Source organism: Ascaphus truei, chromosome 4 (genome assembly GCF_040206685.1).
Source record: "Ascaphus truei isolate aAscTru1 chromosome 4, aAscTru1.hap1, whole genome shotgun sequence".
In the NCBI taxonomy this organism is placed as follows: domain Eukaryota; kingdom Metazoa; phylum Chordata; class Amphibia; order Anura; family Ascaphidae; genus Ascaphus; species Ascaphus truei.
The window spans coordinates 128,629,863-128,656,548 of NC_134486.1; the positions used below are offsets into that span (position 1 = coordinate 128,629,863).

General features: G+C 42.2%; 1 protein-coding gene across 2 annotated transcripts in view; it reads left to right on the forward strand.

Moving 5' to 3' along the window:
• Positions 1-26,686, forward strand: part of UTRN (utrophin) — a 678,467-nt gene that overhangs the window by 1,037 nt on the left and 650,744 nt on the right. For both annotated transcript variants that reach the window (XM_075596593.1, XM_075596597.1), the window contains exon 2: positions 21,114-21,347. In XM_075596593.1, the coding sequence (XP_075452708.1) occupies positions 21,266-21,347 (82 nt within the window). In that variant the 5' untranslated portion in view covers positions 21,114-21,265. The remainder of the gene's footprint in view (positions 1-21,113; positions 21,348-26,686) is intronic.

Below are 26,686 nucleotides of genomic sequence, written 5' to 3' on the forward strand. Positions count from 1 at the left end.
ATATATACACATACATATATATACACACACATATATATATATATACATACATTATATATATATATATATATATATATATATATATATATATATATATATATATACACACACATACACATACATATATACATACATACATACATACATACATACATACATACATACATATACACACATTCAGTATTGAATATGCATAAGTAATACATGTGCGTATATATGTATATTGGTGTGCGTTTATAGCATATGGTCACAAACATGCTGTTGTCCCAAGTATACAATTTTCCATGTTTTTTTTAATAAAATACTTGACAATACAAATGATGTGCAGAAAGTTACTAGATGAATTTAATCCAACACTGCAAGTGGCTGGCAAACGTGTGTGAAATGTTCTGCTGTGTTGTTACCTACAGCTGTTCATGAGAATGGGTCCATGCTGCTCCCATGACTTAATTGCCTATATACTATACTGATATTCTTTGTTGGTAATGTTGCATGTCTGAAGATCCTGTAAGGAGATCCTCCATTTACTACCTAATCCTTGAAAATCCTCCCATCCATCTGCAGTATATCTGTCTGAACACAATAGTATTTTAACATGTGGAAACTATAGTACCATTACTTATGGGTTTAACTTGCTTTTCATAGAACCATCAGTGGTGACAAGTGTTAATTATACCGTAAATATATTGCTTTCAATAAAATCTACCTCTATTGCCCTTCGGAGTCTGTTCTTAAGTGCTGTCAGTAATTCTTGCAGGTGTGATATAAAACTCTTTATAGGTTGGGTTATGGGTCTAGGAACCTCTCCCATGTTACATCAAAATCCAAACCGAGTAATCTGAGCCTACTTCAACTCCCAAAATAAAGTTGTGAGTGGTGCATTAATTATAAATGATCTGAGTTGCTAAATGTATTTTTTTGGTGGTAATAGCAACTAAAAATACCACTTGTGAGCATATTCGCATGTCTCAAACAGGTCCACAAACCTGCCTTTCTCCATGATCTCCTAGCATAAAAATGCTTCCACTGCTGCAAGGGATTCTGGGTAGTGACATGCAAATGAGCACGGTCACTTTTTGTTTCTTATCCATTGTAACATGGATCAGTATAAACTTATGCCAGCTGCATTTCTCTGCTTTTCCAGCACAGCGCAAGTTAAAGCAGTGCAATAGCACTCACGAGTTATTTTAGCTATGTATTTCTTTAACCCAGGCTGTGCTGAAAAGCTGTGCAATACGGCAGGCATATGCTCATTTGCATGTCATTACCCAGAATCCCTAGCTGCAGTGGAAGCATTGTATGCGAAGAGATAATAGGGAAAGGCAGGTTTGTGAACCTGTCCGACTTGTGAAAGTGCTCACAAGTGGTATTTTTATTTGCTGTACGGTAGAGGATATTTGTCACTTTTTTTACTCGCCATAACTTTGTGTGTCTTGGTGGAAATAGGATTTTTTACATAGTGAGGTAAGTATGTTATTTTTGCCCAAACCAACCAGTTTAGAGATGAAGAATATTGTATGACAATTTCAGATGTCATGTAAAAGTTGGCAATAAACATACTAAGAATAATCTGGTGCAAAGGGGAAAATCAGGCATATAGGAGACACAGGTATGTGACCACAGGCGGTCACTCAAAGCCCCTAATATCGGCACTCACGATATACAGTTGTGTGAAAAAGAAAGTACACCCTCTTTGTACGATCTGACCTTGGGGTGAATTTGCTGGGACGTCCACTCCTGGAAAGATTGGCAATTGTCTTGAATGTTTTCCACTTTTGAATAATCTTTCTCACTGTAGAATGATGGACTTTAAATTGTTTGGAAATGGCCTTATAACCCTTCCCAGATTGATGGGCAGCAACAATTGCTTCTCTAAGATCATTGCTGATGTCTTTCCTCCTTGGCATTGTGTTAACACACACGTGAATGCTCCAGACCAGCAAACTGCTGCAACTTTGGCTTTTATAGAGGTGGTCCCACTTGCTGATGATCAATTAATCAAGGGCATTTGATTAGTAGCACCTGTCTGCTACTTAGCATCTTAATTCCTATGGAAGCAGTAAGGGTGTACTTGGTTTTTCACACACAGCTTCTCCATTTTGGCTTTATTTTTGTTAAATAAACCATGACACGGTGTAATATGTCATGTGTTGTTGTTGTTCATCTGAGGTTGTATTTACCTAATTTTAAGACCTGCTAAGGAACAGATGATTGTTATTATGTCCTGATATGTAAAACCATAGAAATCAAAGAGGGTAAGACTTTCTTTTTCACACCACTGTAGGTAAGGAAATACTTTAAGTATATGTAACCCCAGTGACGAGACGGAGATATGGTAGGTAGGTATAGGGGTGAATACCACACAAGTGATGTGGTATAGCGGGTACAATAACCACAAAAAAACAGAACCTGTTGATATTCAAACAAGGGCTGATTACAAAGAATATGTATACACCCTATACGGTATAACACAGGAGGGAAACCAAGCAAAGGCAGAAACGATGCAACCACATAATATAGGTGCAGCAAAACACTGTACTAGTCATATACCAGCATATAATGGTACTATACGCATGTCGTGAGCAGGTGATGTAGTTGTAGTATAGCCTACAGTGAAAAGTGCAACATTGTCGCTACAAGTCTACAGGAAGTCATAGTCACAAATAACAATTGCTCACCTACCCTTCTGTGAGGTGATAATCACAGAAGGTCAAATTAAAGCCTTAGTAAGGGCTTGTAGTAGGTACAAAATGGGATGGAACATACATGCAAATCTGTGTAACAGATAATGTAAATAATGAGATCGAACATACAGTATAAGGTGAAATCAATCTATCCACTAGACCATACGACCGGACCAAAATGCTGCATCCGCTTATTGCATAGCATCCGAAAAACCCTGCGTCCACCCGCTCCGTCTCCTCAGTGTGACCGTCAGAGGACTGACGTCACTCTACCCAACAGCTGTTTCATAGCGACATAGTGTTGCACTTTTCACTGTGGGCTATACTGGGGTCTTTTAACTACACTGTATATATTGTGTGACGTTTATCGTCGGATTTTACAGCTAATTAAAGTTTATTATTTTTTTGTTCTGTGTTCAGCAGTACTGTGGTACCTGCTGGTGGTCTGTTCCCATTTGAGGGTTTTTGTGGTAAGTCATTATACTGTTACTTTTAAGTATATTTATTTCCTTACCTATAACGTGAGTGCAGATATTATAAGGGCTTTGAGTGATCGCCTGTGGTCACTTACCTGTGTCTCCTATATTACAAATAATTTATTAACATATTTCCATTAGGCTGAGTTCCCGGTAGTCACGGAGGTGCGCGCTACGGCAGGCCCCAGTGGCTGTGTGTGTGTGCGCAAAGCGCTGTGATGCACATGCGTGCAGGGAAGACAAGAAATTTGTTGTATTGCAGCTCAGCCAATGGCAGAGCAGATAGGCCCCGTCATGGCCGTGCCCTCCCCCCCCCCCCTGCGCTCCTCTGCACGTGCTGCCATGCCTCCAGGCGTGCGTGCAGCCGAGAGGATTGGGGCTGTAGCCTAAGTGTGGGTAGACTACTAAAATATGGAGGAACTTTTTGACTTTGGGAAAAGTTACTTTTATTTCTTTGTCTCTTTGGCATCTATATCACACTTGTTGGCAATGTGGTTTTTTTTTGTTTTTTTTAACCTCTTCTTTTTTTATTTATTTTCTGTTACGGAACCTTATAATCATATTGGGAACTTCGGTGGAACCCAAACCCTCTCTAACAGCGTGTCTGAGATCGGATCAATTGTAAATTCTTCTGAATTTGGTCCAATTTTCAAATGACCTGGGAATTGTAGGGAACCCAGTTGAAAAACATTGGTGTATAGGGTGGGAACTTGTGCCTGAAAAATAAAATGTACTGTATTATTAAACTCTCTTTATTGCTACGATAAAGGGCTCTGTAAAGAGATGCAACATTCCCAAAGATAAAAGTTCTCTTTTCTTAATTTTAATTAAATGTTAATGATTACATGTGTTTTAAAGCTCTTCCTTTTTTTTTTTTTTTTTTTTAATTTACTCATGAATAATAAAAATTCATCAAGTCTGGGTCACAATGTCAATGTTAGTGGTGCAACACCCTCGGGTCAACAGAGGAGAGATTGGTGTGTTGCATTTTTAGCATAGTCTATATCAAATTGTACTTGGCTCTGGGGCTTGTCTATTAGGCTTGGTCCCCACTGGCTACTGCAGCGCCTGCTGTGACGGGGACAAGAGCCGCCTCTCAATGGGGCCGGGGCCGCTGCAAGGGGTGGCCGCCACGCTGCCCGGCGAGTTTTTCTTGCAGACCCAAAAATTGAGACGGAGCGCTAGGCCACGCCCCCGGTGGTTCAGCCAATGAGTGCGAACCTAGTGGGTGACGTCACGGCCGCGTCCCCATCACGCCCCCCTGTCTTTCCACCTGCAGCTCTCTGCAGACCGGGGATTTCGGCTGCACGCGCCGCCAGCCTCGCAGGCGAACGTGCAGCGCAGACAGCGGGGCCGTAGCCTTAGGCTTGTTATATAGTAGGCGCTGGTGCGAGTGTGCGCCTGGCGTTGCACGTGGCGTACGCGTTTCGTTTCTATGTTGTGAGCGGCTTAGGGGCGTGGTTATAAATGTCACAGCGATAGCCGCGCTTTGATTGGCTTGGCAGTGGCACGGCAGCAGCGCGAACATAGGCATTTTCATTTATTTGCTGTGATCTGCCGCGCCACCGCTCACTACTGTGCACGCGCGGCTGAAGTATAGAACGCCATTATGGACACAGCCAATTCTACTTGACGCGCGCGCAATATATTACACGCCTTAGGTTGGCTCTACTAGTGTTACTTTTAACGATGCTTGTAGGATTAAAGATCCTTGTGTAAGAGCTAGGGTCAATAACAGGTTAAAATTCCGAGATTTTACATCCCATATGAATCATAAATCCCTAATAATGTAATGATTACCGCTGTGATGCTGAACATAGACTAGTGATTTAGAAGCACAGGTGGATGTGTCAGTGGCTTTGCTGTCATCAGAATACTTTCCTATGACAGACTTGATGTCAGTGGCGTCTGCGGAGGCATTCTCAGGATGTCAGGGAGGGATTTCCTTGAGGATAGAGCCGGTCAGCTCTTGGAAGATTTGGCACCCAAAAATAAAACCACAATGAGCAGCCAAAAATATTGGATTAATCTGTCCCGCTAATTTGTTGAGCCCTGCCTTGTATGTTGTAAAGCATATAATTATTATTTTTTTTTTTTTTTTTTACGTGTGCAAGCCTGCCCAAAAATCAAGTTTGAGACATTTCATATGACAAGAGTAGCCAATGATGAGCACGGCTAAAATTGTTGTTTTTAAGGATTGCGGTTGTTACCAGGGAGACTCTGGGGTTCCTCTCCTGGAATCCCTTGCTTGTCTGATTTTTCATTGTTTATTGGCCCTCTAATCCATGCGAGGGAGATCACCATAAAACATGGGATTAAAGCGTCATCTGGTTCTGTAGGTCGTGTCGTATCGCATGCAGCAGGGATTCTCAGTGTGACTTTTTTTTTCTCTACGCCTGTCTTGTCAAATAATCTTTCTGCTACAAACGCGGGTGCTGGATATTTTTTTTAAAGAATGTTGTTGTTTTTTTTGTTTTTTTTCCCCTCATGTCTTCTTCCTCAAAGCTGCAGTTCAGTCTTTTTTTTTTTTTAATTTATTTTTTTTACTTCTATAGTTTCATGTGGGCAATCTCTAATTACCTAAAGAACTGCATAGCTGCCGGTCAATTCGTTCTCCGTCTATTGATCGGCAAAGTTTGGCGACATCTTTAAATATGGGGAATGTAAATGGTTGCTATAGGAACAAGCATGCTTGTTAAAATAGAATACAAGAAAATTGGTCTTTCAAAGTTGTTGTTTTTTTAAAACAGAAAATGCTAAAAGTATTTTTTCTTACTACAGAACTGATTTATTAAAAAAAACACACATGCAGGATATTGCCTGAACTGCAGCTTCAAACCTTTTTTTATTATGATTGATTTGTAGCTTTAAATGTGCACTCCCTTACAGCAGGGGTGCTTAGCTCCAGTCCTCAAGTGCGCCTTTAAGGTAGGAGTGCTCACCTCCAGTCCCCCCTCCTCCTCCCCCCCTCATCCTCCAACAGGTCAGGTTTTCAGGATATCCCTACTTCAACACGGTGGCTCAATCAGTCCCTGCTTTAGTACAGGGGGTGCAGGCTTTGACTGAGCTGCTGATTGAGCCACCTGTGCTGAAGCTGGGATATCCTGAAAACCTGACCTGTTGGAGGATGAGGGGGGACTGGAGGTGAGCACTCCTGACTTAAAGGACAAAATGAACCAATGGCCGAGTCATGTTAAAGATAGTTGACACCAGTTAAAAAAAAATATTTAAACTAGAATAACTTTTAAAGTGAAACTTCTATGCTGGCACCTACCTAAATCCTCCCTAAGTCTCCTGGTCAGAAAGCGTATCGCACAGCAGATGCTAATGCCAATTATCGACTATGGGGACATAGTATATGGCTCGGCACCTCAAACCCACCTTAGCAAACTTGATACACTCTACAATTCAATATGTTCTCCAATGCAACTACAACACATAACTGCGAAATGCTCAAAGAACTAGATTGCCATCACTCGAGTCTAGGCGCAAAGTTCACCTTTCCTGTTTTGCCTTTAAATTCTTTATGGGCAAGCTACCCAGCTATCTGAACAAGCTCCTCACCCTTACCACATGCAGCACTTATCATCTGAGATCAGACTCCAAAAGACTGTTCATGGTCCCAAGGTTCAGCAAAGTATCCAGCCGTTCCTCCTTCTCTTACTGTGCACCCCAAAACTGGAACAATCTACCGGAGACTCTCAAAGCCACCACAAGTCTAAGTTCTTTCAAAACTAAGGCTCTCACATTTTAATCTGGTCTGTAACTATTACATACGCCTATAATATATATTATCTCTAACTGTGCATGCAATGTCTTGTATATAATGTATACCCTCTTCACTTATGTAACTATGTATTTGTAACCATGTATTATTTGTCATCTTAACTCTATGCCCAGGACATACTTGAAAACGAGAGGTAACTCTCAATATACAGCTTAACCCCGTTATAGCGCGGTCCTCGGGGGCCACCCGCGACCACCGCGTTATAAACGGGGTCGCGGGAAAAAAATGGCCGCCGAAATTGTTTTTTTTTTTTTTGTGGTGGTACCGTGTCCGCCGGAGGGGGAAAGCTGAGAACTCTCCCAGCGTTCCCAGAGCCGGTGAGGCAGCGGCAACAGCACACAGCACTTACCCGGCATCTGGCAGCTCTTCTCCCTGTCTCTGCTTCCTGCTTCTGCTTCCGTCTTGCGAGAGCAAGCTCCCTTAAAGAGACAGTGTGTCTCTGTGTGTGTGTGTGTGTGTGTGTGTATTTGACTGTGTGAGACTGTGTGTGCAGTGTGCTGTGAGTGTATGCAATGTGTGCAGTGTGCTGTGAGTGTATGCAGTGTGCTGTGAGTGTGTGCTGAGTGTGTGCTGTGCAGTGTGCTGTGTGTGTGTCAGAGTGTGTGTATGCAGTGTGCTGTGAGTGTGTGCAGTGTGCTGTGAGTGTGTGCAGTGTGCTGTGAGTGTGTGCAGTGTGCTGTGAGTGTGTGCAGTGTGCTGTGTGTGTGCAGTGTGCTGTGAGTGTATGCAGTGTGTGCAGTGTGCTGTGAGTATGTGCAGTGTGCTGTGAGTGTATGCAGTGTGCTGTGAGCGTGTGCAGTGTGCTGTGAGCGTGTGCAGTGTGCTGTGAGCGTGTGCAGTGTGCTGTGAGTGTATGCAGTGTGCTGTGTGTGTGAGTGTGCTGTGAGTGTGTGCAGTGTGCTGTGAGTGTATGCAGTGTGCCTGGTGTGCTGTGAGTGTGTGCAGTGTGCTGTGAGTGTGTGCAGTGTGCTGTGACTGTGTCCAGTGTGCTGTGAATGTGTCCAGTCTGCTGTGAATGTGTGCAGTGTGCTGTGTGTGTGCGCTTTTTTTAAATTCAGGGTCCACGCTCAAATTGCGTTATAGCAGATCGCGCTATAACAGGGTTGAGCTGTATTACTTCCTGGTAAAACATCTTATAAATAAATTCTCTTAGGACTAAAACTCCTCCTTCATGGGGATAAAAATGTGTCACGATCAGGCGCCCCCGCTGGCTCAAAATTCTAACAGCACTCAGTCGTTAATGCAGACGAAAATGCGATCAGGCTTGCAAACTGTACTTTTATATCCAAACCTGCCACAGACCAGTACTTTTATATGCAAACAAAAATAAATAAAATAACTTATACTCTCAAAAGTCTTTCATTCAATCAAAATTCATTTTCAGTGACCCAAACACAAAGAAGTTTCACTTGGAACGCGCGTGCTCAGTACACACTCTGTCCCTTTTTTTACAGTTACTTTTGTAAACACTGTAAAGTTGGAGGGAACAGTTGACTGACCAGTACTCTCCAATTCAGAGGTCCCCATGAAAAGACCGTTCTTAATTTACAAACAAACCAAACAGACCATACATTTGCATTAATTTAAGGAAGACCATTACATTGTAAGGTTGTTTCCACTATGGTGGGTTTTTTGTTGTTACAAACTAATAGGTATTTCACATTTCAGTGTTTTGATGATTTAAAGCAGCAGTCCCAAGTGTTTTTTTTTCTTTTCTTCTTGTTACCTGATCTGTTGCCCCATGATATCTGCCCCTAACACCCCCTCCTTGACCACTCCCCCCCTCCCTGACCCCTGAGCCCTGGTTCCCTAGATGTGGACACAAAATGGCAGTGGGTCGGGCTTTCTCTGTCGACCTATAGAAAGGTGCAACACCATCGGGAGATGACGTTACCAGTTTCTGTTGGTGACCCAGAAGCCTTATTTGTATTTTAAATTTCTCAAAGTAATGAAGAATCAAGTCTATTTTACTGGTAACAGGCCGCTCCCCCTGAGGTTGGGGAAGCATGATTGGTCTCTGAGTGAGCCACGGATTTGGTAAGGTGGGCTGGGAGAGTGGGGGGTGGGGGGGGGCGGTTGAATTGCTGCTTTAACATGGACCTGTGAGTGTTCTGATCTTTATCCTGACCATCCCCCTTAGCCTGTCTGTAAACAAGTACTTTGTAATGCTGGCAGAACAAGGAAGTCTCACAGACACTCCCAGCTTGTACTGTAAAGGAGCAGTTACACACACAACCAGATTGAACTGTCATGGATACGTGTGAAAGTGTCAAATTGAGCCGTTAACAATATTAAATACACCAGGCTTTTTTTTTTTTCCGAAAGCCTTAAAATGTGACTTTGGTTACATTTGCAAAGAGGACTTTTATGTATGTATGGCTTTATATAACGTAATTAATGTACATAGCGCTTCACAGCAGAATACACGTGACAATCATATAAATAACAAATAATACAGATAACGCATGGTGGGAAGAAATGCTTGCAGACATAAAAGTAACATTTAGGAAAAGGAGTCCCTGCTCCGAAGAGCGAATTAGCTAATCTAATTAGGGGTATAAATGTTGCCCTTGTCTAGCAACCTTATTATTGGGCAGAAGCAAACGAGATACAGAATAACCCATTTCTCAGTTGCTCCTATCAATTCAAAAGTTTTAAAATATCTTTTTAATAGTCTGACTTTTTGTTTTTTTTATTTTAACGTGTTTGTATTATGAAAATCTTGTATGGAAAGGGTACAGAAGAATCGAAATATGGAGGTATTCATATATTTATTTTTTTAAAGTGAAACGTCTTTGCTGGCACCTACCTAAGTCTCATAGGACTAAAATTCCTTCCTGGAGACGAAAATGCGTGCACGATCGGCGCCTCCGCTGGTTCATGCAGACGAAAATGCGATCAGGGAAGCAAACAGTACCTTTATAAGCAAACCTGCCACACGACCAGTACTTTTTTTTTTTTTTGGTAACTTATTTTTTATTTATATTTTTAAAAAACTTGGAATGGGTACAGAAAATAAAAGTGAGGGGGGGGGGGAGAAATGGGTGTACAGTACCACAAAATATATTAACATTGTAAGGTAAAATAACAATCGGGCAATAACAACCCACAACACAAAACCGCCAAATCTCTACATATAATTTTGACTCTCTACCCAGTTCCAATCCTATATAACCCCTTGAGGACCATGGTTCCCAGACTATATAGAAATTTCTAGTTTTGTCTTGGATAACAATAGAACAAACCGACTATAAGCTCAGGAAACAAAATCAATGGCTACGGGGAGCCAAAGTATATCGATAATGAAGACGGGGCCCAAATAGGGTTAAAGTGGAGACTAGCACTGCTATTATTAAGAGGTAATAGAGGGGTGGAGATAAGGTACGATCTGTACTTAACAGACCTGTTGCACCGAGAAAGAAAAGTGTATTTCCCACGACCTGTCTGCTGTCACTGCAATAAGTAAAACAATGTCTTCTTGTAAGTAGGTAAGGCGGCGTCCATGCTGCCGAAGACCGCATGGAGGCGTGCGCGGTGCGATCATATTGCCTTAAGGCAGTGATTGCGCCCATAGACAGGCGTGCGTGCGAGAGCAGGAGGGGGTGCGCGGTGCACGAGGAATCAGTTCAATCTTATTCCTCGGCGCGACAGCCGGGTGACGTGAGTGATTCGCACATTGAGGGTGAACCAGCTCCGTGACGTCACAGGCACGCCCATAGACACGCCCCCAACTTCGCATCTAACATGTCCAGAAAATGCTCCCGCTAAACGCGGGTGACGTCGCGCACGCACACCTCTTCGGCAGCGTGGACGCAGCCTTAGGCCACGTCCATAGAGGGGTTGTCAGTGCTGGACCGCGCTGACGCTGAGGCTCGCCTGCTGAAATCTGTGCGATTTCATGCCCATGCAGGCGAGCTAGCGGGCGCGATCGGGAGGCGGGGGGAGACTGAGGGAGGCGGGGCAGTGACGTCGCTGGGCCAATCGCCCGCGACGCACCGACGTCAACGTCATGGCGCCGACGTCACGGCGCTGCGACGATGCTTCGCGCTGATTGGATGTTTTCAGCCGACAGCGCTCTGAAAAACAGCTTGGCTGTCGGCTGAAAAATCCAGCGCCTCAGCACGCCTGTGGACGCTCGCGTGAGCCCCCTCTAAAGACATCCTCATGGTAGAATGCAGGGGCTCAGCGCGGAGCGTCCGCACGGCTCAGCGCGGCCTCCCCTGCTATGGACTCGGCCTTATTCTTTTACTCACAATCAGTCACAGTTCCACTCTCCTCAAAAGCAGCGTGGTGCACCCAGAATAGGGTGATCCGTGTCCCCCTGTAGCTCCTCTCTGATCAGGAAATGATGAGCAGGAACAAAAATTGATCAGTGGTACAGCCGGCCCTTAATTGATGCGGAACTCACCAGCAAAAAAAGTTAAAAGCAATTTATTAAACTAGTAAGTAGATAGTCACAAAGGAAAAACCGGAGCACAGCTTGCCAATGAACTGGTAGAAGCAAAATTCAAAAATCAAAAATAAAGTTTTATTAGCTTAAAAACAAGTACATGTATAGTCCTGGCAGGTACTCTGACGTGTTTCACGTAAGGCGCTTTGTCCTTATCTTAATAATTTCTCATATTAGGTTCTGTACCATTATCCAAAATCTCTGTATTTTGGACAGAACCACCAGATGTGGGCCATATCCCCATTACCTCTACATCTTCTCAGCAGAGATTCAAGGCCCCAGGGAAGATCTGACGTAATCTTTGAGTGTAATACCATCTAAAGATAATTTTCTGTATATTTTTTCTTTTGTTATTTGTTATAGTTTTTTTTTCCAGTTGGCAGCGATAGTCTCACTGCGTTCAGCATATGTATTAATATAAATTTCCTAATTCTATTCCCCTTGACCCCTTCCCTATTTAGCAATAAAATACTTGGATCTTTTGGGATTCTAATCTTGGTAATGTTAAAAATCTGCTCCACTATCCTACCCCAAAAACACTTTATTTTCTTACACTATCCACCAGATATGAAGAATTGTACCCACCTCCCCACACCCTCTCCGTCTTTTTTATTTTTAAAATTAATACTCCTGAAAGTGAAGGCAAAATTTAGTAATAAAAATGTGTATATATGAATTACAGGCCCAGTTCAAGTCAAGCGGAAGATCTCACTAATAAAACATAGCGATAATTAATATACATTCAGTGTAGACAGATATCTTGCATAGAAGGTACAGGAACAAATAATACAACATTTATTTAAGAAGTCTTGTGCAGCATCATTGACATTAATGAGATTAAGAACCCTTTAACAGAGAGCCTAAGGCCTCGGACACGCTTACCGCTGGCGTGCTGAGGCGCGCTGAGGCTCAGGGAAAGCGGGTGCTTTCCCTGGCCTTGCGGTTGCTTACCGCAAGCGCTCTCAGCAGGCCGTCAGGGGGCGGTCCGGGGGCGGGCGCGTCAGTGGCCGGGAGCGGGCCAGTGACGTCACGGAGCTGGTTCGCCCTCATTGTCCGAACCGCTCACGTGACCGGCCTGTCTCGCCGGCAAGCTGGTGAATTTTAAATTCCCCTAAGACCTGCGCTTCCGCAAGCACGCGGAAGCGCAGGTGAGCCCCTACTAAAGCCGCTCTAATTGCGGCTGTAGGGCCTCAGTGCTGAGTGGGAGCGCGTGTCAGCACGCTTCCGCCAGCAAGCGCCAAACATGGCCAAGGCCTTAGAGGATGACCTTTAACTTCTCTGTCTATTAGATTATTTATTTTATTTATAAAATATTTTACCAGGAAGTAATACATTGAGAGTTACCTCTCGTTTTCAAGTATGTCCTGGGCACAGAGTTAAGACAAATAATACATGGTTACAAATACAGTTACATAATGAGCAGGGTATACATTATATACAAGACATTGCGTGCGCAGTTAGATACCAGACAGAGTGTAAAAACATCTGGTAGATCTACTTTGCCAACTAATCTGTGCCAATAGACCAGGGAATAGTTTGGCCGGTAAAAAGGTCCAATGGTCAAGATCTTTACTAGAGTCTTTGAGAGCTGGTAAATAAACCTATTCTATTTTTTTTCCACATGGTGTTATTTTAGGACATGACCCCAGAACGTGGGTCACCATGGCTAGCTGATTGTAACCTCTGCAGCATGGGGAAATATTTTCAAAATTATCACGTGTGGGGTCAGGTTCCACATTATCTATATATCTAATCTATCCTATCTATCCTATCTATGCTATCTATCTCTTGGTAATGCATATAGATTTCTTTGCTACCTTCTCCCAAATGTCAGGCCTACCTTCCACTGGCAATACAGAAAATAGCCCAGTTACCGTTTACAAAATTATATTTCCTCTTATGTCCTGGTCAATCGGTAATCAGTAATTGATCCTAAAAATACGACCTCGAGTTCAGTAAAAATTGGCATAGATTTTTAAAGGTGGTCAGAGAGCGAGTGACATATTTATTAAGCATCAGATATCAAAAAATATCAAAGTACCCATTTAGTCTCGGCCGTTTGTCCAGTTTGGTATTCCACCTTATAAAACCTTTTTGTAATCCTAAATGGTTTAACCTTCCATTTTATTTGTACAGGTTTTATATTGATGATAGTTTGTATCTTTCCTCTTGTGTTAAACCTATGCTAAAGTAAGACGGCAGATACTTATCCTTTCCCAGATCCACAAAGGGGTGCTAAGCTTAAGGACGTCTTAAAGGAGCCGTGCCTTTAAAATAAAAAATATATATATTTTCCCCCAGGTGGAAAGCAGGGGGTCTCTCTGAGCTGAACTGCATTAATTTCCTCCTCAGTGACCCCCTTCTCTGAGATAATTTACATCTGAAGGTGATGCAGGTATCTCACTTCTTTTAATGGTCCTATAGGAAGCCGTAAGGGATGATGTTGCAGCTTCCTATTGTCTCGTGGGACCTTTTTAAGGAGACAGCTTTTGTGCCCAGCTGGAGCTACTATGGGTAGCCCCTTCCGATGTAAGTATCTCAGAAAGCAGGGGGTTCCCGGAGCTGAAATACATGGTGTTCAGCTCTGGAGACCCCCTGCTTCAAAGCTAGTCAAATAAGCGTGCTAAAGCTTAGCCCCCTTTTTGGGGGGATATGGGCTTTTGGGCCTTATTCTATATACGCCAGAGCAGCCGCTCGGATTGTTTTTGGCCACAAATACACATTGAAGGCTATGGGGATTTTCAGCCGACGACATCCCGAGTGACCGCTTTTGTGTATATAGAATGACCTCGTGTACCTGCTGTTCGGTGAGAGAACCTTGTTTAAATCCCCAGCGTCGGCTGCTTGGTACCATAGACCTGCTTCTATATCTTAAATCTCACACCAATATCTCCTGGTAGGTTGCAATTCTGAATCTGTTATTTCACAAATGTGATATCCCTGCAGAGGATGTGCTGATAGAACACTAGAATATCTTTATACTGATTGTAAGCTCTTTGGGGCAGGGACTCCTTTTCATAATGTATACTTTTATGTATGAAGCACTTATTCCGATTATGTCACGTGTATTACATGGATGGCGCTATATAAATAGATGGAGAGATGTGTGTTTGTGTGTGTATACTTTATTTATTATTTATTTATAAAATATTTTACCAGGAAGTAATACATTGAGAGTTACCTCTCGTTTTCAAGTATGTCCTGGGCACAGAGTAAAACAAAATAATACATGGTTACAAATACAGTTACATAAATGAACAAGGTATACATTATATACAAGACATTGCATGCACAGTTAAAGAAAATATATATTATGAGCGTATGAAACAGTTACAGACAAGATTAAAGTGTGAGACGGCCTTAGATTTGAAAGAACTTAAGCTGGTGGTGGATATGAGAGTCTCTGGTAGGTTGTTCCAGTTTTGGGGTGCACGGAAGGAGAAGGAGGAACGTCCGGATACTTTGTTGAGTCTTGGGACCATGAATAGTCTTTTGGAGTCTGATCTCAGGTGATAGGTACTGCATGTGGTAGGGGTGAGGAGCTTGTTCAGGTAGCTGGGTAGCTTGCCCAGAAAGTATTTGAGGGTGAGACAGGAAAGGTGAACTTTGCGCCTAGACTCTAGTGATGACCAATCTGGTTCTTTGAGCATTTCGCAGTGATGTGTGTTGTAGTTGCATTGGAGAACAAAACGACAAATTGAATTGTAGAGGGTGTCAAGTTTGCTAAGGTGGGTTTGAGGAGCCGAGCCATATACTATGTCTCCATAGTCAATAATTGGCATTAGCATCTGCTGTGCAATACGCTTTCTGACCAGGAGACTTAGGGAGGATTTGTTCCTGTAAAGTACCCCTAGTTTGGCATAGGTCTTGGTTGTCAGGGTATCAATGTGCATCCCGAATGTTAAGTGGGAGTCAAACCATAAGCCCAGGTATTTAAAACTAGTGACAGGGGTTAGGGTGGTGGTAGCGTTGGTTCTAATCAGGAGCTCAGTCACTGGAAGCTTTACAAATTTAGTCTTGGTCCCAAATACCATTGTTACCGTCTTGTCAGTGTTTAAAAACGGTTTGTTTTGGGAAATCCAGTTTTCGAGTCTCAAAAAGTCAGACTGAAGTATGTGTTGAAGGTCAGAGAGGCTATGGCTGTGTGCATACAGGATTGTGTCATCTGCATACATGTGTATTGAGGCTTCCTTACAAGCTGTGGGAAGATCATTAATGAACACTGAGAAGAGTAGGGGCCCCAGAACAGAGCCTTGCGGGACACCACAGGTGATATCCAGGGGGTTGGAGTTAGAGCCTGAGATGGACACATGTTGGGATCTTCCTGATAGGTAGGACTGAAACCAGTTTAAAGCATGTTTCCCTATTCCAGAGCTCTGGAGTTTGTTAAGCAGGATAACATGATCAACTGTGTCAAAAGCCTTTGCAAAATCTAGGAATACTGCACCAGTGAGTTGTCCCCGTTCCATTCCGCACTGGATTTCATTGCAAACTTTTAGCAGGGTAGTTACGGTGGAGTGTTTGGGACGAAACCCAGACTGGAATTGGCTAGGGAAATTTGTCTTGGTGTAGAAATCGCTTAATTGGGAGTGGACACATTTTTCCATAACTTTGGATAGAATTGGGAGAAGTGAGATTGGCCTGTAGTTTGAGACAGTGTTTTTGTCCCCACTTTTGAAGATTGGGACAACTCTGGCAGTTTTCCAGGTCTTAGGGATATGGCCTGCAGAGAGGATAGAGTTGACTATGGACGCAATTGGTTTGGCAATGGCTGGGGCACCAAGTCGTAGGAACCTAGATTGTAGTAAGTCGGGTCCACATTGGCTGCTTAGTTTTAGTTTGAGGAGCGCTTGTGTAATCTCCTCTTCAGATACTGGGCTAAATTGAAAATTGTGGGCAGTGTTGGGAGGGGGTGGGACTATAGGGGTACTCCCAGGATGAGATTCAGGTTTGGGGTTTGTGCTGCGTTTCGCTAATAAGTTAGTGGCACACCCCACAAAGTAATCATTGAATGCATTTGCAATGTCAGTGGGGTTTGTCAGAGTAATATCCCCCATTAGTGATATTACTTGGTTGTTGATGGTTAGGAGCCTGGAATATATTGTTGATAACCTTCCAGAAGTTAGCTGGGTTTGATGTATTTTGGTGGAGATTGTCAGAGTAATATTGTGCTTTTGCATACCTTGTTTGCCTTGTGCACACGTTCCGCAGGCATCTGTAGTGATTGAGATCCTTGGTAGTGCCAGTTACTTTGTAGCTTTTCCACAAGGCATCCCTGAACTGGTAGAGTGCTATAAGGTCAGGTGTAACCCATGGAAGGTGGGCCCCCCGTACCCTTATTTTGCGTAGTGGAGCATGGGTATCGCAGAGTTTTAAGAACTCGGATTGGAAATAGTCGAGCGCAGAGTCAGGGTCGGGAATTAAATCGATTCTGTGCCATGGGCAGTTGGTAAGGTCATCCAGAAACTGTTGTGGGTTAAAGTTTTTAAATGTTCTAGTGAGGAGAACTTTAGGGCTTGAATGGGGCGGTTTAATTTTCCTTACACAGTACACTATTGCATGGTCACTGAAAATATCAGGAAGGATGCCAGAGGATTGGATTCTGCTGGGGTTTGAGGAGAGAATCCAGTCTAGCAAGGAATGGTTATGCGACTTCAGGTTTATTCGTGTGGGTTGGGAAATGAGTTGCGATAGGTTAAGTGACTTGAGTTGTATCTGGATTTTGTGGTTTTTAGGGTCAAGCCAATTGAAGTTGAAATCCCCTAGAACTAGCAGCTCACTCTTCTCATTCAGAGAGGAAATGGAGGCAAGAAATTGGGTGATATCAGTCAAGGATTGTAGAGGGGCTTTAGGGGGGCGGTAGATGCCAGCAAGCAAGATGAGCTTAGAAAAGGGGAGGCAGATTTTGCCAACTAGAGTTTCAAAAGAGGGTGGACTTGTGATACTGTACATAGTGGACCCTCCATTTAATAATGTTGTGCAAACAAAGTGGGTATATTAGCAGCGTGGACATACAAGTGTACTAAGCCAACAATCCAATTAAAGCAGCACTTCTGCATCCTTTTTTTTTTATTTGGCTGGGCTGTGTGCCTAACAATGGCGGCTTAAATGTCCTGCGTCACGCGGGCCAATTGGAAGCCGTGATGTCAGCCCTTGTGGCTTCCTATTGGCCAGTGTGACTGGGATATTTTAAACCTGCGGAGCTGCTACCGGCAACCCCTATGGAGGTAAGTATTTCGGGGAGCAGGGCTTAACCCTTTCCCTGCCAGATGGGCCAGCAGCACATTTCATAAAATTGTCAAAATGGATGTAAATTGCTTACCCTTAGAGCAGCTGTCCCCACTACTAAGTCGTCCTCCCCCCCCCCCCTATTTATTTTACAGTATGGGAATCAGGGGGTCCCTGGCGCAGACGTCTGTTGTTTTCAGCCTCTGGGCTCCCCAGTTCCTGAGATACATACTCGTATAATGGTACTTTTTGGATTTTAGATCCCCCTATAGTACAAAGAACAGCTTCTGCTCAGCATATAATGAAAAGGGATCAAGGTGCATCCAGGATTTGGGATAATCAAAGGCAGAAAAAGGACAAGCTTTGCAATGTTGCACTTGTGATCGAGTAGTGAATGAGTTAAAACTTAAAGTTTAATAAAAATTGACGTTACAAAAAAAAAACCTTAAAGTTTATCAGGTAATGCAATAAAATAAGTGAACGAAATATAACTATATGCAAGAACAAGAATAATTGAAAGCTAGTCCAGGGTAGGTCTGAGAAATCAATCAGAACAATGGATAAAGTGGCTAAAATACTGAGAGTGTTCACAATAATAAGTGGCACCTAATTATAATCTTCCAATTAGCCGATTAGAGTCTGCTTATATCCAGGTTTGATATAAATTTACATGGTGTGTAACGGCGGAATGTATCCTTCTGGTCTTTGGAATTGGTTCAAAAGTATGCCAATTCACTATGTACAGACCTGAAAACCTAGTAATTATAGCCAGGTAGATGGTAACATTCAATATAGTTACTATTTAAAAAGATACCAGGAACATTATGGTAGTTATTAGAGAGCAAAATCTTGGTCTGTTGCTACTGCAGTGGTTTAGTCCAGCAACTGAAGGGTTAATTGAAGTTAACATGTGAATCTGCAGTGTAATAACCACACACAGCTAGAGCTACAATAGTAGCAATGTGGATTTGGAGGTAGTGATTCCATAAACACAAAGTAGCCAAGAGACTCTAGAGTCTAGACTAAGTAGAGCCAGTATCTGATTGGTTCCAATGCAACAAACCGTGTGTCCGCTTTAGGCTGCGCTTATAGTGACAGCGATGCGACGCTGCGTCAAAACAAATGCATTGCTGCCGTCGCGTGCGCTTATAGTAAGCGCGACGTGACGGAGCGACGGCTTGGTCACGATTGCTGGAAGTCATCTCAATTTGATTTTTCCTGCGACCGTAGCCTGACGTCGCCGTAGCCAGCACTATAAGCGTAGCCTTAGGCCGCGCTCATAGTGCTGGCGATGCGACCGATGCCGTCGCCACCCACGACAGTTATAATTTAACTTTCAGCGACGTCGCTAGCTACGGGGTCATTGATTGGTTTAGAGACAGTCACATGTGGCGACAGTCTGTAAAAAATCAAATTTACCCGGCTTCCAAATTTTTGGTTGCTCCGTCTCCTGTCGCGCTTACTATATGCGCTCGCGACGGAGTCAATTGTTTTGTTTTGGAGCGACGTGTCGTCGCGGGCACTTTAAGCGCAGCCTTACACTACAGCGACATTAGTAGCATTGTGGAATGCAAGGTGGTGAAACTAAGCTCGTAATCAGAAATCTCTAGTGCTTCCTCACCGGGTAGCGCACACACTGAGAAGAACGCTACACTAATAGCAGGGTGCACATTCCAAGCTTGTGCTAATAGCAATATCTAGTAAAATGTTATATAAAAGCTCGAACGGGTATACTCTGCTAAGGATAACTTAACTAATGTAGTAACGGGAGCCCCCCGAATGCTCAGACCGAATGTCCAGGGATGACGCGATGACGTCATCCACGTGTCCTGATGCACGTTTCACGTCGCTCAGATGCTTTTTGTTTTTTTAGGTAACCCCCTGCCCGCCACACCACGGATTTAAATAGCTCCTGATAGCCATGCTAACCAGCGGAGCAAAGAACACATCCTCTCACAGACTGCCCAAACCAGGGATTTGGTAATGGCTTTAATTAGTGTCAGAGTATAATTACTAAATTGAAATTCATTAGTGGTATTACCGGTAGTTTGACAAGTAGTAAGTAACAAAGTAATAAATGATGTTATCTAAATCCATATAAATATATAGTAGGGGGCACAAGGTAAGTACTGTACCATGAAATAAATGAAAGCCCCAAATAGAATTACATATATCAGATATCCTATACCTGATAAAAGATTCATGGTATAAGGAAGTGGAGGTGAGGGTTAAAATCCAGGCTGTAACTACAGCTATGAAGAGTTAATAACACACTTAGTAATTTCAAAGGATCTCCTATTGTATTAAATAAAAGGAGCAAAAACAAAACCTTCACTGAGTTGGGCTGAGAGTATGGATCCACCTAGCTTCCTTTTTAAGGAGTTCTTTGTCCCAGTCCCCTTTCCTTTTAGGGATGACGCTGTCGATGTTGCCTTGAATTGTAGTGCATTAGCATCCCCTGCACATTTATGTCTTGCAACAGGTGCATCTACTTTATTCCGTATGGTCCCCATGTGCTTTAAAATTCTGCGGCGACATTTCCAGCAGCTTTTCCCTACATACTTTTTGTTGCAGCTGCACTCAGCTGGATAGATAACCCCAGAGGTTTTCCAGTTCATAAAATGACGTATTTCAAAGGATTTAGTGTTTTCATAATTTTCAAACTTTTTGGAGGGTTTATGTATTTGCAAGTCGAACATCTATATGACCCCTGGTTTGAGATCTGTTAAGCCTGGTGTTAGGAGTAGATGGGGTATAATGGCAATGAACCAGAATATCATTTATGGTCTTCCCCTTCTGCTCACAAGGGTAGGGGTCCTTCTCAGGACCTTCTTGAGTCTAGGGTCTTGCAATAAAACATGCCAGTCTTTCTTCAGGATAGTAGATATGTAGGGCCATTGTTGGTTTTACGTACCAATGAAACAGATCAGTTTAGATGGTTCATCAGGTATTTTGGTGGCCAAAAGGGACTGTTGAGGGATAAATTTAGCTTGTCGATAAGCTCTTTTCAAAACTCCACTGCTGTAGCCCCTGAGTTGAAATCGCTGTTTTAGGTCTTGTGCTTGTTTCTCAAATTCAGTACTCGTAGTGCAGTTCTTGTGTATTCGTAGGAACTGCCCTACTGGAATACCTTTTATTTGAGATTTTGGGTGCTGACTATTGACTCTAAGCAAGCTGTTGGTAAATGTTCGCTTTCTAAAAATCGTAATTTGTAAAGAGCCATCAGATTTGTAGATAGAAAAAAATGATCTGGTCTTTGCTGACCTCAAAAAGGGCGATCCGTTTTTTGTTTTTTTCTCCCCCCTATCACTGACAATCCACATAGTGGATCCACATGCTGTTTAAAAATGTAAGAACACAAATTAGCCCCTTACATGTGTGTTAGAAGAGTGGTCTACAAAAACAATAATGCACTGAAGGTTAAATAAATGTGTTCCAATCAAAATATCAAACACTAATTTATTTTTTCATGGCATGTTTTCTTGCAGGTTTTTACAGCCAAGTCCGCATTTTCTACTCATCCGAGCTGAATCAACGTGGATTATTTTGTTTACTTATTTTTATGATTTTTATTATTAAGTGTATGATATTTTAATCTTGGAGGAATTATCCGAAATCGATCACTGTGGCTAATCTGAAAATGGCCCAGGTCGGGGTGCAGCTGGAAAGACCTGACGGAGACCAGAACAACGAGTTTAGCGACATCATAAAATCACGATCTGGTAAGTCACAAGCGCATGTAATGATGACTCATTTGCTTTGAGTAGCGGAGTTCTGGTTTGTGGGAAAGGGTAGAAAACTGTAGGCACTCCTATATATCACAGCCCCTGGATTTGCTGCTGGTTCTCACTGCTCAGAATACAGTGATGTAGTGACTTTTCAAGTGGATGTTTTATTTAAGACAGAAGGTGTTTATTGTTGTGCCAAAGTCAGCCATTTGGGCCTAAATTAGAAAAATGATGTAACAATGGGATTGAAGTATGTGGGTCTCTGGAGTTGAACCCCATTCATTTCAGCTATGGGGACCTCCTGCTTCTGCAGATACAGACCTCCGAAAGGGGTGCTGGTAGTTGCTCGGCTAGCAGTGTTCACATAGTGGCCGAGTTTCAAAGCTCCTGCGCCCTGTAGGCTAATAGGAAGTCGTGCCATCATCAGGTTCAGCTTCTTATTGGCCCGCATATCCCGGGAGGTTTAAAGTTTGCTGAGATACCGGACCTCCCCTTTGGTTCAGCTCTGCAGACCCCCTGCTTCAAACCCATGTTAAAAATGAATTGCTCCTTTTAAAAGTTTTGTTTACAAGTGGTTACATGGCTGAGTGCATTTATTTGATTTTATCTCAACATAGAGGTCGGCAGTTTCACCGGGTGATTTGCAATACAATTCAATAGAGCCGCGAGTTGCCAAATCTCACGATTTGCTAACCACAATGCACAAATTGGCACCTTAAAGCTGCAGTTCAGTCAATATCCTGCATGTGTGTTTTTTTTAATAAATCAGTTCTGTAGTAAGAAAAAATACTTTTAGCATTTTCTGTTTTTAAAAAAACAACTTTGAAAGACCAATTTTCTTGTATTCTATTTTAACAGCCATTTGCTAAGGCACTGCCCCTTCATGTCCTGTCACAAGCCCTGGCACACCCCTTTGTCAGCCCTGCCCTCCCTCTAGCACATGTCAGTGCAGTAGTGCTCATGAATATTCATGAGCTTCCACTGACTGACAAGCAGAATATAAACAAATCCCAGCTTTTAATATGTCACCAAATTTCGACCTATCAATACATGGAGAACGAATTGACCTGCAGCTATACAGTTCTTTAGGTAATTAGAGATTGCACACATAAAACTATTGAAGTAAAAAAATAAATGTAAAAAAAAAAAAAAAAAAAGACTGAACTGCAGCTTTAACGCACAATAACTGGTGCAATAATGTCTGGTACAGCTGTATGTTTCTACGCTCAACTGAACCTTTTCATAGTGAAATAGGCACTCGACAGAATAGTGGTTTTCAACCATTTTGTGATTTAGTAGTAAGGTATACTTTGGGCCTTATTTTATATCTGCCTGAGCAACTGTTTTGGGGTGAATATCCCAACTGAAGTCAGGTGTAGAATAAGGCCCCCTTGTGTTTTCTATTAGAACAAGCCACATTTATTGATCTAATATTACAAAAGAACATATTTTATTTTAATAAAAATATATATCGCTAAGTATAATGAACAATGGCTTACGAAGTGAATCATTCCCATGTATTCTGTTTTTGTCGAACCCCTCTTAGAATTCCACAGGTGTTTTTTTTTGTTTTTTTTTAAATGAACCCCGGTGGAAAACCACTTCCATTTTGCCTAGCAGTGCTATGGAAACCGCCTGCTCCTGCTGCAGTTCATGCTCTGTCACTAGATATAAATAGGCAGGTACACTGAACTGATCATTTGTTTGCCAATTATATCAGGCACTTGTTTCACCCTGCTTTGTCAGATGTTACAATTAGAAGCTTGATGTTTGTGATGCGATGGAATAAACATGAGTGTTTTCACCTCGTGGGTGCATAGGAGTGATCTTAATATTTATAATGGCTTTTTAGCTTCTGCTAAAGTATTTAAGCGTTAAACGGGCAAAAAAAAAAAAAAAAGAAGGCAAAATGCTGTAGATTTGGAAGCTGTGGCAAAATTGATGCTGGCGTATAAGGGAAAATATGGCTCTTCTAGTTAACTTCATTTTCCATTCCTCTCATTGTTTTCTTCTAGTTTTCATACTTTAAAGTACATGGAACTGAAACTGCCAGTATTTGTTTATTTTTTTTTTTTTGAAAGTGCAAATTGTTTACAGATGTAGTTTAATGTTTCCAGAGCCAAACTACTTCTGAGGAAAAGCCACAGCACGTTTTTTTCTGATAGCAGGAGGTTCCTGGAGCTGAATGTAACCTATTAAATAAATAAACAATAAGTTGTCACCATGTTCTGCTGCTTTACAGCTGCAATCCTCTGCTATTTTCAGCTCCAGGAACCGCCCTGTTCCTGAGATGCTTACTGGTCGAGTTACCGGGTTTAAATCTCCCTCCACGGAGAAACAAAATGGCTGCCAAATCTTAGGCCAACAATAGAAAGCCACAACATCAGTGGTTGAGGCTTTCTATTGGATGGCCATTTAAACCCCCTTTAAAAAATAAAAATAAAATAGGAAGTAATACTGTTACCTTCACTTGAAGTATCTTGTGAACCGCAGTGTTCCCAAAACTGAAAGTATCACGGTTGAAGTCTCTTTTCTCCCCCTAGTTGTGATATTGATCAAATGAAGGGAATGATAGTTAGGAGTTGCTGCTTTGATGTGGGTGGCCACACTCTTGCGTTACGGCTGCTCGTATGTAACCGTTTTTGAAAGACGGTGACTATTATAGTGGAACTTTTACATCCATATATAGTCTATATGTTTTACCAAGACCAACTAACATGGATTTCTTGAATCCACTACTCTTCAAGCCAAATTTCCCATACTTCTATATTATTGATCCGTTAGCATTTATCAAATACGGCTACCTGAGTTATCTATCTTTCGGCCCCTATAATACAACATCATCTAACAAAATACTACAGAGTACATTTTGCTGGAATCCTTGGTCTGTGAATCTCAGTGTGCAAGGTAACGCCAACCTTTCATTGCAATGGCACCCAAGGAAAAAAAGAAGTTTACTGTATTGAATAAAGCCCCAATGCTGCAATTAGACGCACACTTCCATTGGCTTGAATTTGTCCGATTGTGGTGGGGATTTTCCGCTTCGGGGCTTGTTAAGTAAGCCCCGGAGATGAGGGATGTTGTGGAGGGTTTTGTGATGTGTATTGGAGTCATATTTAAGTACTCGGGAGAACACCACCTGCAAAAAGGCAAAATGGTACCAGGCTGCAGCGGCTCCACACTTCCAGTGTTCATTGTGAAACAATGGTTTTTACAGCAATATTTTCCCCAAACTATTGGGTAATATCACAGTGAAGCAGGTGATTGACTTGGGCAAAAGCAGAAAAATAAAAAAGCATTTAAACGATGTGTTATAGTTTTTTTGCATAGTGCCGTGTTGGTGGATAGAGATGAGTGATTTGTATGCGTATTTGGATCCACGCCCCCAGATCGGCCAGCTCCTTTTGGTTTGCAGGTTTCCATGGATCAGTCTCAAAAAGGGCGATCCGCCTTTTTTTTTTTATATCACTGACAATTCACATGGTGGATTAATAATCCGTGTTCAAACAATTCGACAACAGATGATGGAATCCGTGGATTGGATTCTTAAAAATCCGTCTGGATTGTATACCACGGCGGTTTTGGATTTATCCGCACTGATTGAAACTGGAACAATCCGACAACGGATTTTACACCGCGGAACGAATTTTGACTGGAAAGCCCGGGAAACTGAATTTTGACAGTTCCGCTCATCCCTTTTGGTGGATCTATTTCAAAATAGGGGTTGCCTATGATGAGCCAATGCACCTTTACTGACATAGCACCTGTGCCAGTGAGGGGGTTAAGAAACATTCTCGATCTTTATTGGCAGAAGAGATTAAAGTGGTCAGTGAAGTGGAAAACCTGGATCTGAGAGCAGTGGTTCAGGGCAAGAAATCATTATTGTTCTACTGTTCAGTGTAAATGTACGCTGTGTACTTTTTACACATAATGGAATACACGAAGCGAGAGAGCCTTCACTTTAATTTGATCTAAATGGTTCGAAAATCTAAAATGTATGCGAGGCATTGCGCAGATTTCTATGGCTTTTATTAAGAGCAATTTGGATGTTTAATGCGTTTTTAGAAACACCTTTCATTTATTAGTATTAAAGTGTTGCCTGGCTTGTAGCACAAAAGAGAGAAAAGAGTCCCTGTAGAATGCACTCGGTGAGGTTGTAAATGATTTGGTAAGAATTTTAAACCCTTTATTGGAACAGATAAATAGTATGGGATTGGTATGGTCAATCTATGGGACAGACATATCTAGATGTAGAGATGATCTAGAATCGATGCAGAGAGATGACTGCAATTATAATTTTATAGTGAATCCACCTGGAGGTTTAGTTATACCTATCTGGTGGAATATATCAATATCACCATAAACTATTATCAAAATAAACTCCAAGCTCACGGTGTGAATTTGGAGCGCAGAAATTAACCTCTTTAATGGCCAAATGTAGGTCCATACAGAGGGTGCAATCACTCAAACATTTACTGCCATAGGAGTCATCTTGAAATATTTAATTTATCCATTTTATGTCTTCAAAAAGAATAATCTCTGGGACACTTTGGATGTTTGTTGTTGTTGTTCCTAATCTTCTAGGGGTAATTGGATGTTATACTGTCATAGGCATAGTATCAGTCATTAGGCTCCGATCTGGGGACACTGCTTAATGCCAAGAAATGTTTCCAAAATTCATATCAAAGCAATATTTTTAACTCTGATTCTCTATTTTCAATGCTCTGTTCAGGAGATAGTAGCGTTTGAAATATTACATGGCTGGGATGTTAAAATGGAGGCCTCCCCAGAGCGGTCGGTGGTAACTTGAGAAGCTAGATATTAAGAAAATGTATAATTTTTAACACAAAAAAATGTAGGACATGCGCACGGTTTTAAAATGCTAACATTTTAACTCCTGTCCGCTTCCGGGGTAGATTGCTGCTTTAAATTAATTTTAGCCGACTTGGCTGTACATTGGCAAGTTAGTTGTCATATTGCTGAGGTTTTCCAAAAGATGTGATCAATTTAATGTTGGATAGGATATAGGAAATGTCTCGCTGTGCATAACATTGTGGCAAGCCTACATGCATGGATTAGTTTACAAAAAGTGTTCACATCTTTCCACAATTTGTAACCGGGAATTTAATTGGTCAATGTGGCTCCACTTTTAAATGGAGATTTCATGCTTCACTGATGTTTGCTTAATGATTATTTATCCTATCTCCACCCCACAGTGACTACCGCAACATTCTCCTAGTTGTCATTCCCCTTATTCGTAAATCCCATGTCCAATCCATACAAAATGCTGCTGCCAGACTCCCCTGCCTCACTCACCTCTCCACTTCTGCTGA